The following is a 13,515-nucleotide window of genomic DNA, read 5'->3' on the forward strand; positions in this document are numbered from 1 at the left end:
CAAAACTAGACAGATAGCTAACAACTGAGTCTTCAATAAACTTCTAAGGCGTGACTTTTCTTGAACGAATGTATTGAAATCGTTTATGTTGTGAAACTGCAAATACAGAAAATAATATACTTTTAGTATTCAATTCACATTGACATACTGTAGCTGTACATTATACATTTCAAGTTGAAGTTGCATAAATACAAAGCAATTGCCAAGTTACCATGTATCTGGCATGACGACAAACCAAATAGATAATTACTCTATGAGTAACAACTAGCCAACTCCCTTTCATTACTCTAACAATGTACAAACACCTCGTACAATAACAAAGCATATTACACTAGAAACAGTAACAAACTACAGTATGTTTTAACTTCTTTTACATGACTTGACGAGCAAACTAATACAGTAAGCCATCCAGAAAGTCAATGCAATTTGCGTGAGTAAATGTAACCAACTAACATTGATAAGTAAGCAATTCTGTCAATAACAATATTATCATCACTTGCAATATGCTTGAATTGAACTTACAAACAAATATTTTCGAGGCTGAAGCGTAACAAGAAATAGTTGCACTGAAAGAACTGTACAGTAGCGTTGTTTCTAGCTGCTTGTCTGCTGCAGAATGACTACTTTACTTCCGGGTTTTTGTACATTATTCTAAGTACCAGAAAGCTCCACTAGGGGGCGCTAAACACCATGGAACACAATGAAAGTCACTCTTAATCACTATAATAAAATAATCTGTTACCTTCTAACAAGATGGCAGCACACTCCTCCGCCTGGTATAATGAAATTGTGCCACTATGAAATAAAATATTTTGCCTCTAGGATGCTTCAGGAAAGAAGAACAACAAATCTCTGAGATTGGTCTCAGAAACACCTTAGCAATCCCTGTTTGCTTGACAACCTTTAGTTCTACTTTCCTGACCTTTTGTCAGCATACTGGGAAAGGTTTGACCACAAGTCCGACTGGGCGAGTCATTTCTGTGCGTCTGACTGTCTTTCAATAAGACATCATCTCCCACTTTCACATTTGGCTTTTCTGCTGTCCATTTTCTGCATCTCTGCAGTGTTGTCAGGTACTTCTGTCTCCACCTTTTCCAAAAAGTGTCAGCGAGACACTGGACTTGCTTCCACTGTTTTCCATGAAGATCGTTCATGTGGAAATATCCAGAAGGGGCTGAGGTAGCGTTGGTCTTTTGTGTCAGTAACATTGAGGGTGTAAGAATGGCAGGCATGTCAGGATCGGTTGAACACTGACACTAGGGGTCCGCATTGATTATTGCCATAACTTCAGACATAAGAGTGCTCAAGACCTCATGTGTGAGACGAGTGGAGCCCGTCTGAAACAGCATAGCATCAAGGATACGTCTGGCAACCCCAATGAGTCTCTCCCAAGAACCACCCATATGAGACGAGTGTGGGGGGATTAAATATCCAAGTACATCCCTTGTCTGAGAGGTATTTAGTCAACTCTGAGTCATTTGTGTCGATTCCCAGTTCCCTGCAGGCACCTATAAAGTTTGTTATCGATCAGATCGTAGCACTTTTGCTGGACCACGGATAGAGAAAAACGCCTCAGCGCGTTGATGAAGCTGGATGTGGACATGGATTCGATGAGCTCAATATGGACTGCTCTAGTAGACATACATGTAAAGAGTACGGCACAGCTCTTGGAGTCTCGCACTACCACCTCTAGTGCGACGAGTTATGACATTCCATGGTCCAAACACATCAAGTCCAACACTGGTGAATGGTGGCTCTGATGTGAGTCTGTCTGCAGGTAAGTCCGCCCATCTTTTGGTCCAACTGACTTTCCTCTAACTTACGGGCAGGTGGCTATACTTGCTGGATGATACCAGAGACCAGATGTTTGCTCCCAATAATCCAGAAGCCTGCTACTCGAATAGCTCCATCTGAAAAAATGACGGCCCTGGAGAGCCACTTGTTCGTGATAATGTCTTACCAGCAGAGGTGTGCGACATGATGCGGTCCGTAGGATGATGAGGAGGATGTTTTTCGCCTTGTGACAGGTCGGCAGAGGACAATCGAAGCTCCCAACCCTCAGCAACCCATCCTCATCAATCACTGGGTTTAGCTTTTTGAGTGTACTTTGTTCTGGTAACTCTTTTCCTTTCTCAAGGCATTTGAAATTCCTCTTTGAAGGCTTGCATGTTGCACACATGAATGATTGCTGTTTTGGCTTTGACAACTCACTTGTACTGCATGGTTTTTACACTGATGCCAGCCTCTGCAGTTGTTGTCGTCCGCACTTTCGTGAAAGGATCTGGCAACATGAATGAGTCGTGCTGTGTGGCTCGATTGAGAGCTTTCAGTTCGAGAACCTCTCAAAGCGATGAGAGCGAATTGAGCTCCAGAACCTCAGTGACTGAAGGCAGTGACGTTTGGCCGAATCCCATGCGTCTCGCGTCAGGCTCTACAAGGTCCAAAAGTGATGGTCTCAGACTCACTTGAGTTTGCTTGAGCCAGAGAAAGGGGGACCTGAGAACCAACTGGTGTGCTTTAAGAGTCGCGGCTCGTTATGGGCCTGGTTTGCATGGTCTGCTGGATTGCTGTCAGTGCTCTACGTAACACCACTGGTCTGGATGGGTAGACTTCCTGATACGAGTTACCCTATTGGCAACATACACATAAAATATTTTGGTGACATTGTGGATGTAACCGAGAACTATCTTACTGTCTGTGTAGAACTTGGCTGCGTTTACATCAATGTCTATTTCGTCTCTGATCAGTTCATACATCTCAACAGCTAGCACAGCCACACACAGTTCTAGGCGTGGGATAGTGTGGGCCGGTCGAGGGGCCAATTTAGATTTCCCCATGACAAATCCAACATGGCATTGACCTTCCGAGTCAATAACTCTCAGATAGGCTACCGCTCCTATGGCTACTGTAGAGGCATCCGAGAAGATGTGCAGCTCTCTTCTTTGAGTGGTAGACAAGGAGACTAGGATGTAAGGGCCGCTGAATATACAGATGTTCCAACTCCATCAAAGATTCCTTCCACATTTTCCATTCCTCTTCTTTTTCTGTGGGAAGGGGGCATCCCACTCACTCTGATCAGAAGAGAGTTCTCTGATTAAGGCTTTCCCTTGCATTGTTATTGGAGCCACAAACCCAAGGGGGGTCATAAAGACTATTCACTGTAGACAGGATGCCTCTCCGTGTAAAAGGCTTCTCATTGTGGGACACCTGGAATGTGAAGCTGTCTGTTTCCAGGTTCCAGGAAAGTCCCAGGCTCCGTTGAAAAGGGAGAGGATCTACTCCGAGTTCCAAGTCTTTTAAGTCCCTTGGCACGGTCCTCCATGGGGAAGGCTTCCATAACTGTTTTGCTATTGGATGCAATCTTGTAGTTTCATGTTGGACTCCTCTAACATTGCTTGTGTTTTTTCTCATAATGTTGATAGCTTCTTCTGGAGTAGCTACTGATATCAGCCCATCATCGACATAAAAGTTACTCACTACAAACTGCTTGGGTTCTGACCCGTATTCCTTCTCACCCTGTAGAGCTGCTCCGCTCTCATGCAGTAGATGGCTACGGCTGGTGAGGGGCTGTTCCCAAATACATGGACTTTCATCCTGTACTCAGTTATGTTTCTATCTGGGTTGTTGTCTTCATACCAGAGAAACCTTAAGTAATCTCTGTGATCCTCACGTAAACCAAAACAGTAAAACATTTGTTGCACATCTGTCGTTAGTGCAATGCCATCCTTGAGGAAGCGCATTAAGACGCCCAAGAGTGTGTTTTTAAGTCTGGACCCCTGAGCAGGACGTCGTTCAGTGACACGCCTTGACACTCAGCGCTGTAGTCAAACACCACTCTTATTTTTTCAGGCTTTTGTGGATGGTAAACACCAAATATTGGCAGATACCAGCGTTCTTTGTCTCCCCTCTAGTGTCGGAGAATGTTCAGCTTGGTCGTTATCCAGCATCTTTTGCATGAAGTCAATAAATTGAAGTTTCATGTCAGGCTTTTTGTCTGAAGTCCTACGAAGTGATGTGAGACGCTTCATGGCCTGCTCCCTGATTAGGAAGACGACGTCTAGTGGGGCGAAAGGGTAGTGGAGCCACCCAGTTGTTTCCATCATCCTGGAAAACCTGTTTGTCCATAATGTCCAAGAAAGCTTTGTCTTCCACAGATGGAGCTGGTTTATCATCGTCTTGTGTTTTGTTGAACACGGAACATCCCAGGCTGTCTGTGTTCACAGTTGTGCTTGGATCTCTCGAGTGCCCTGTGAGAGAGAAATGTGTTGCTGAGCTACGCTGCTGTAGTTCTCTTTCACCTGGATGATGTCAGGGCAAGGGCTCAGATAGGACGTGCGACCATTTTGAAGTATGTTTGTCCTGAACACGTTAACACTGGCTGGTCGGTGAGCCGTTCCCAGACAAACTTCACCTAACGATGACCCACCCGAGGTCGAGTCGCTGTGCATAAGGAGTGTCGTGGGGCCCATTGATTTGTTCTCGTACCTTGTGTACCCTTAAGATGTCTCGTCCTAAGAGCAGGAGGATGGGAGCGTCTGGTCCACAGCTGGAATTTTGTCCGCCACTGGTTGCAGATGGGGATGATGATGCGCAATGTCTGGGGAGGGAATCTCCATTCTATCGTCTGGCATCATGTCACACTCAATCAGAGTAGGGAGAGTGAGCTGCTTGTGTCCGTCTATAGACTCCACCATGAAGTTGATGGCTCTCCTGCCTGAAGTCTCTGTTACCCCAGAACAGGTCTTCATGGTGTATGAGCAGAGTTGTCATTGATGTTGAAGAGATTGAAAAACTCTGTCTTGGCCAGAGATTTGTTGCTCTGTTCATCAAGCACTGCATACATTTTTACAGCTTTCTCTCTTTTCCCAGCTAGATAAGCTTTGACTAGGGCATATTTTTGAACATGATCTTGGATTGGCTGCCTCACCACAGATCTCGGTACACTTTGAGGTGACTGATAGAAGAGCATCTTCACCTTGCTCCCGCCATGCTCTTTCTCTGCTGTAGCGGTGTCTCATCGTTGAAGGAGCTGGACCTGGATGCAGAGCAGCAAGATGTCTGTCGCTGTCACACTCGGAGCACTTGATTGACACCTTACAGTCTTTAGCTCTGTGCTGAGTTGACCCACAACATCGGAAACAAATGCCATTCTCTTTGAGATATGATTTGCGCTCATCTAGAGTTTTGTATCTTAACCCGCGACACTTTTTAAGAGGATGAGGCTTGTTATGTATTGGACAGTGATGGTCAGGGCTTTCAACCTTTGTCTTACTGGGTTTGGTTTGGTGGTCTGAGGGCTCAGATGACACGTCTGTTTTGTGTACAGTCACAGGTGTCTTGCTGCTGTACCTGGACAGGTTTCTCACTTTTCACAGACACCTGGGTAGTTGAGGTGTAGAGGGTGAAACTGGGGTCGTTTCTAATTTTCGCCTGGTTCCTGATGAATCTCGAGAAAAACGAGAATGGTGGGAATGCTACCCGATAGTCCTCCTTGTATTTGGATCCCTGTGCTATCCATTTCTCTTGTAAACTGAATGGAAGTTTCTCTACTATAGGGTTTACCCACGAGATGTGTCCAGATAAGCGAGGCCTGGAAGGTACCCTTCTTCTTTAGCACACTCCAGTTCGAGAAGAATGTCACCCAGTTCTCTTAGTTTGTGATTGTCTTTGTTAGACAGTTTTGGAAATTCATCAATTTTCTTCAACAGTGCATTCTCGATCACTTCGGGTGTACCATAGCACTCTTCTAGTCGTTGCCAGACCATGTTAAGCCCTGCTGTTGCATTGAGAATATAGACAGATCTAATTCTCTTTTGCTTGCTCAGACGACTCTGCCCCTAGCCACTTGGTAATTAGATCTAACTCTTCCCTGGCTGATAGATTCAAGTCTCTGGTCGCATTAAGAAAATATGCTTTCCATGCCCAATAATTTTCAGGACGATCATTAAACTTCAGGAGTCCGGAACTCACCATCTCACGGCGCAGGAGGTACTTGGTGAGTTCTGGTGCCACTTGTGACTCAGGGAAGCCTTGTGTCGGTGACTGGAAGTGGGTCTGTTTTTCCCTTTCCACCATGCTGCTTTTCATTTCTTTTGTACGGAGAGTCTCTGCTCATGCTCCGTTGTTTGCTACTTTCTGGATTGTGGCCTGTAGCTGGGTCAACACTAAGCTCTTGTGTCTCTACTTCAAATGGCATTTCAGCAAAGTAGGGCCTAGCATGTTGTTGCACATACTCACAAGTACGTTGCACTGGACTTAAGGGCTGTGTCCCTGTGTTGAGTTCTCTGTGGAGCTCTCTGCGTTCAGACTCTACAGCTTCTTCATAGGCTACAGCTTCAGCCAACGCAGCAGCAGCTGTTCTCTCAACTTGGAGAACATATAAACTTGCATCCAGTTCCGCTTTTTGTTTCATCACAGAAGCTTCCTTTTCAGCATAGGAGACTCGAGCACGCGCTACGTCCGCCTTGGCACGTGCTTTGATGGCTGCACAACTCGCACGTTGAGGATCTGCTTGACTGTTTTGATGACCTTGATCTTGCAGACTGAGACTTGGTCTCAATGTGCTGAAGAGGCTCCTCCATCTCTCTTACTCGCTCCTCTTCCTCTTTCTGTCGAACACTTGCCTCTGGTTGCTGCATCGTAGACTGCTGGTCATCCCTAGGATCAGAGGCTTTGTTGGCTAATGAACGTAGAATCATAACCACCACGTGCGCGATTATTCTTGTGCTTGAGCCCGCCAGGATGATGTTTTTTCACTATTCTGCCCTGGAATTGCGTTCCCGTGCAAAACTAGACAGATAGCTAACAACTGAGTCTTCAATAAAACTTCCAAGGCGTGACTTTTCTTGAACGAATGTATTGAAAACGTTTATGTTGTGAAACTGCAAATACAGAAAATAATATACTTTAGTATTCAATTCACATTGACATACTGTAGCTGTACATTATACATTTCAAGTTGAAGTTGCATAAATACAAAGCAATTGCCAAGTTACCATGTATCTGGCATGACGACAAACCAAATAGATAATTACTCTATGAGTAACAACTAGCCAACTCCTTTCATTACTCTAACAATGTACAAACACCTCTGTACAATAACAAAGCATATTACACTAGAAACAGTAACAAACTATAGTATGTTTTACACTTCTTTTACATGACGCACGAGCAAACTAATACAGCTAACGCCATCCATGAAAGTCAATGCAATTTGCGTGAGTAAATGTAACCAACTAACATTGATAAGTAAGCAATTCTGTCAATAACAATATTATCATCACTTGCAATATGCTTGAATTGAACTTACAAACAAATATTTTCCGAGGCTGAAGCGTAACAAGAAATAGTTGCACTGAAAGAACTGTACAGTAGCGTTGTTTCTAGCTGCTTGTCTGCGTGCAGAATGACTACTTTACTTCCGGGTTTTTGTACATTATTCTAAGTACCAGAAAGCTCCACTAGGGGGCGCTAAACACCATGGAACACAATGAAAGTCACTCTTAATCACTATAATAAAATAATCTGTTACCTTCTAACAAGATGGCAGCACACTCCCCGCCTGGTATAATGAAATTGTGCCACTATGAAATAAAATATTTTGCCTCTAGGATGCTTAGAAAGAAGAACAACAATCTCTGAGATTGGTCTCAGAAACACCTTAGCAATCCCTTGCTTGACAACCTTTAGTTCTACTTTCCTGACCTTTTCGTCAGTACTGGGAAAGGTTTTGACCACAAGTCCGACTGGCCAGTCATTTCTGTGCGTCTGACTGTCTTTCAATAAGACATCATCTCCCACTTTCACATTTGGCTTTTCTGCTGTCCATTTTCACGTCTCTGCAGTGTTGTCAGGTACTCCTGTCTCCACCTTTTCCAAAAAGTGTCAGCGAGACACTGGACTTGCTTCCACTGTTTTCCATGAAGATCGTTCATGTGGGAAATATCCAGAAGGGGCTGAGGTAGCGTTGGTCTTTTGTGTCAGTAACATTGAGGGTGTAAGAATGGCAGGCATGTCAGGATCGGTTGACACTGACACTAGGGGTCTCGCATTGATTATTGCCATAACTTCAGACATAAGAGTGCTCAAGACCTCATGTGTGAGACGAGTGGAGCCCGTCTGAAACAGCATAGCATCAAGGATACGTCTGGCAACCCCAATGAGTCTCTCCCAAGAACCACCCATATGAGACGAGTGTGGGGGATTAAATATCCAAGTACATCCCTTGTCTGAGAGGTATTTAGTCAACTCTGAGTCATTTGTGTCGATTCCCAGTTCCCTGCAGGCACCTATAAAGTTTGTACCTCGATCAGATCGTAGCACTTTTGCTGGACCACGGATAGAGAAAAAACGCCTCAGCGCGTTGATGAAGCTGGATGTGGACATGGATTCGATGAGCTCAATATGGACTGCTCTAGTAGACATACATGTAAAGAGTACTGGCCAGCGCTTGGAGTCTGCACTACCACCTCTAGTGCGACGAGTTATGACATTCCATGGTCCAAACACATCAAGTCCAACACTGGTGAATGGTGGCTCTGATGTGAGTCTGTCTGCAGGTAAGTCTGCCATCTTTTGGTCAACTGACTTTCCTCTAACCTTACGGCAGGTGACACACTTGTGGATGATACCAGAGACCAGATGTTTGCTCCCAACAATCCAGAAGCCTGCTGCTCGAATAGCTCCATCTGAAAATGACGGCCCTGGTGAGCCACTTGCTCGTGATAATGTCTTACCAGCAGAGTGGCGACATGATGCGTCCGTGGGATGATGAGAGGATGTTTTTCGTCTTGTGACAGGTCGGCAGAGGACAATCGGCCTCCCACCCTCAGCAACCCATCCTCATCAATCACTGGGTTTAGCTTTTTGAGTGTACTTTGTTTTTGGTAACTCTTTTCCTTTCTCAAGGCATTTGAAATTCCTCTTTGAAGGCTTCATGTTGCACACAGTGAATGATTGCTGTTTTGGCTTGTGACAACTCACTTGTACTGCATGGTTTTTACACTGATGCCAGCCTCTGCAGTTGTTGTCGTCTGCACTTTCGTGAAAGGATCTGGCAACATGAATGAGTCGTGCTGTGGCTCGATTGAGAGCTTTCCAGTTCGAGAACCTCTCAAAGCGATGAGAGCCGAATTGAGCTCCAGAAACCTTAGTGACGAAGGCAGTGACGTTTGGCCGAATCTCTGCGTCTGCGTCAGGCTCTACAAGGTCAAAATTGATGGTCTCAGACTCACTTGAGTTTGCTTGAGCCAGAAAAGGGGGACCTGAGAACCAACTGGTGTGCTTTAAGAGTGCGGCTCGTATGGGCCTGGTTGCATGGTCTGCTGGATTGCTGTCAGTGTTTACGTAACACCACTGGTCTGGATGGGTAGACTTCCTGATACGAGTTACCCTATTGGCAACATACACATAAAATCTTTTGGTGACATTGTGGATGTAACCGAGAACTATCTTACTGTCTGTGTAGAACTTGGCTGCGTTTACATCAATGTCTATTTCGTCTCTGATCAGTTCATACATCTCAACAGCTAACACAGCCGCACACAGTTCTAGGCGTGGGATAGTGTGGGCCGGTCGAGGGGCCAATTTAGATTTCCCCATGACAAATCCAACATGGCATTGACCTTCCGAGTCAATAACTCTCAGATAGGCTACCGCTCCTATGGCTACTGTAGAGGCATCCGAGAAGATGTGCAGCTCTCTTCTTTGAGTGGTAGACAAGGAGACTAGGATGTAAGGCCGCTGAATATACAGATGTTCCAACTCCATCAAAGATTCCTTCCACATTTTCCATTCCTCTTCTTTTTCTGTGGGAAGGGGGGCATCCCACTCACTCTGATCAGAAGAGAGTTCTCTGATTAAGGCTTTCCCTTGCATTGTTATTGGAGCCACAAACCCAAGGGGGTCATAAAGACTATTCACTGTAGACAGGATGCCTCTCCGTGTAAAAGGCTTCTCATTGTGGGACACCTGGAATGTGAAGCTGTCTGTTTCCAGGTTCCAGGAAAGTCCCAGGCTCCGTTGAAAAGGGAGAGGATCTACTCCGAGTTCCAAGTCTTTTAAGTCCTTGGCACGGTCCTCCATGGGGAAGGCTTCCATAACTGTTTTGCTATTGGATGCAATCTTGTGTAGTTTCATGTTGGACTCCGCTAACATTGCTTGTGTTTTTCTCATAATGTTGATAGCTTCTTCTGGAGTAGCTACTGATATCAGCCCATCATCGACATAAAAGTTCCTCACTACAAACTGCTTGGGTTCTGACCCGTATTCCTTCTCACCCTGTAGAGCTGCTCGTCTCATGCAGTAGATGGCTACGGCTGGTGAGGGGCTGTTCCCAAATACATGGACTTTCATCCTGTACTCAGTTATGTTTCTATCTGGGTTGTTGTCTTCATACCAGAGAAACCTTAAGTAATCTCTGTGATCCTCACGTAAACCAAAACAGTAAAACATTTGTTAGACATCTGTCGTTAGTGCAATGCCATCCTTGCGGAAGCGCATTAAGACGCCCAAGAGTGTGTTGTTTAAGTCTGGACCCCTGAGCAGGACGTCGTTCAGTGACACGCCTTGACACTCAGCGCTGTAGTCAAACACCACTCTTATTTGTTCAGGCTTTTTGTGGATGGTAAACACCAAATATTGGCAGATACCAGCGTTCTTTGTCTCCCTCTAGTGTCGGAGAATGTTCAGCTTGGTCGTTATCCAGCATCTTTTGCATGAAGTCAATAAATTGAAGTTTCATGTCAGGCTTTTTGTCTAAAGTCCTACGAAGTGATGTGAGACGCTTCATGGCCTGCTCTCTGTTATTAGGAAGACGACGTCTAGTGGGGCGAAAGGGTAGTGGAGCCACCCAGTTGTTTCCATCATCCTGGAAAACCTGTTTGTCCATAATGTCCAAGAAAGCTTTGTCTTCCACAGATGGTGCTGGTTTACAATCGTCTTGTGTTTTGTTGAACACGGAACATCCCAGGCTGTCTGTGTTCACAGTTGTGCTTGGATCTCTCGAGTGCCCTGTAGAGAGAGAAATGTGTTGTGAGCTACGCTGCTGTAGTTCTCTTTCACCTGGATGATGTCAGGGCAAGGGCTCAGATAGGACGTGCGACCATTTTGAAGTATGTTTGTCCTGAACACGTTAACACTGGCTGGTCGGTGAGCCGTTCCCAGACAAACTTCACCCATGATGACCTACCCGAGGTCGAGTCGCTGTGCATAAGGAGTGTCGTGGGGCCCATTGATTTGTTCTCGTACCTTGTGTACCCTTAAGATGTCTCGTCCTAAGAGCAGGAGGATGGGAGCGTCTGGGTCCACAGCTGGAATTTTGTCCGCCACTGGTTGCAGATGGGGATGATGATGCGCAATGTCTGGGGAGGGAATCTCCATTCTATTGTCTGGCATCATGTCACACTCAATCAGAGTAGGGAGAGTGAGCTGCTTGTGTCCGTCTATAGACTCCACCATGAAGTTGATGGCTCTCCTGCCTGAAGTCTCTGCTACCCCAGAACAGGTCTTCATGGTGTATGGAGCAGAGTTGTCATTGATGTTGAAGAGATTGAAAAACTCTGTCTTGGCCAGAGATTTGTTGCTCTGTTCATCAAGCACTGCATACATTTTTACAGCTTTCTCTCTTTTCCCAGCTGGATAAGCTTTGACTAGGCATATTTTTGAACATGATCTTGGATTGGCTGCCTCACCACAGATCTCGGTACACTTTGAGGTGACTGATAGAAGAGCATCTTCACCTTGCTCCCCGCCATGCTCTTTCTCTGCTGTAGCGGTGTCTATCGTTGAAGGAGCTGGACCTGGATGCAGAGCAGCAAGATGTCTGTCGCTGTCACACTCGGAGCACTTGATTGACACCTTACAGTCTTTAGCTCTGTGCTGAGTTGACCCACAACATCGGAAACAAATGCCATTCTCTTTGAGATATGATTTGCGCTCATCTAGAGTTTTGTATCTAAACCCGCGACACTTTTTAAGAGGATGAGGCTTGTTATGTATTGGACAGTGATGGTCAGGGCTTTCAACCTTTGTCTTACTGGGTTTGGTTTGGTGGTCTGAGGGCTCAGATGACACGTCTGTTTTGTGTACAGTCACAGGTGTCTTGCTGCTGTACCTGACAGGTTTCTCACTTTTCACAGACACCTGGGTAGTTGAGGTGTAGAGGGTGAAACTGGGGTCGTTTCTAATTTTCGCCTGGTTCCTGATGAATCTCGAGAAAAACGAGAATGGTGGGAATGCTACCCGATAGTCCTCCTTGTATTTGGATCCCTGTGCTATCCATTTCTCTTGTAAACTGAATGGAAGTTTCTCTACTATAGGGTTTACCCCACGAGATGTGTCCAGATAAGCGAGGCCTGGAAGGTACCCTTTGTCACGATCGTCTGAGGAAGCGGACCAATACGCAGCGCGTTGAGTGAACATGATGACTTTATTTAATCAAAGCAACCACGAAAACAAATAAACGAATGACGATAGTGAAGTCCACAGTGACAAATGACTGTACATGGAACAAAAACCTACAACCACAAGGTGAACACACACAGTTTAAATATGGCTCCCAATCAGAGATAACGAGCCGACAGCTGACACTCGTTACCTCCGATTGGGAGTCATTGACTAATCAAGATACTCCAACCAAACATAGAAATAAACAACTAGAATAACCAACATAGAAATACACCCAAGTGAAAAATAACAACCCTGGCTCAAAATCAAAGTCCATAGAGCCAGAGTGTCACACCCTTCTTCTTTAGCACACTCCAGTTCGAGAAGAATGTCACCCAGTTCTCTTAGTTTGTGATTGTCTTTGTTAGACAGTTTTGGAAATTCATCAATTTTCTTCAACAGTGCATTCTCGATCACTTCGGGTGTACCATAGCACTCTTCTAGTCTTTGCCAGACCATGTTAAGCCCTGCTGTTGCATTGAGAATATAGACTGATCTAATTCTCTTTGCTTGCTCAGACGACTCTGCCCCTAGCCACTCGGTAATTAGATCTAACTCTTCCCTGGCTGATAGATTCAAGTCTCTGGTCGCATTAAGAAAATATGCTTTCCATGCCCAATAATTTTCAGGACGATCATCAAACTTCAGGAGTCCGGAACTCACCATCTCACGGCGTAGGATGTACTTGGTGAGTTCTGGTGCCACTTGTGACTCAGGGAAGCCTTGTGTCGGTGACTGGAAGTGGGTCTGTTTTCCCTTTCCACCATGCTGCTTTTCATTTCTTTTGTACGGAGAGTCTCTGCTCATGCTCCGTTGTTTGCTACTTTCTGGATTGTGGCCTGTAGCTGGGTCAACAATAAGCTCTTGTGTCTCTACTTCAAATGGCATTTCAGCAAAGTAGGGCCTAGCATGTTGTTGCACATACTCACTGAGTACGTTGCACTGGACTTAAGGGCTGTGTCCCTGTGTTGAGTTCTCTGTGGAGCTCTCTGCGTTCAGACTCTACAGGTTCTTCATAGGCTACAGCTTCAGCCAACGCAGCAGCAGCTGTTCTCTCAACTTGGAGAACAT

The 13,515-nt window shown here is 45.4% G+C and overlaps 1 protein-coding gene across 1 annotated transcript; it reads right to left on the reverse strand.

Moving 5' to 3' along the window:
* Positions 1-8,982: 8,982 nt before the first annotated feature.
* Positions 8,983-12,913, reverse strand: LOC123487391 (the record flags this gene model as incomplete). The annotated part of the gene is made up of 4 exons (XM_045218619.1): positions 12,740-12,913; positions 11,189-12,364; positions 9,456-9,703; positions 8,983-9,200 (listed from the first exon to the last, which is right to left on the reverse strand). Coding segments are annotated over exons 1-4 (1,806 nt in total), but the record flags the coding sequence as incomplete, so codon positions are not given.
* Between the last annotated feature and the right edge of the window lie 602 nt (positions 12,914-13,515).

The sequence above is a fragment of the Coregonus clupeaformis genome, unplaced genomic scaffold, assembly GCF_020615455.1.
Source record: "Coregonus clupeaformis isolate EN_2021a unplaced genomic scaffold, ASM2061545v1 scaf1689, whole genome shotgun sequence".
NCBI classification, from domain to species: Eukaryota; Metazoa; Chordata; class Actinopteri; order Salmoniformes; family Salmonidae; genus Coregonus; species Coregonus clupeaformis.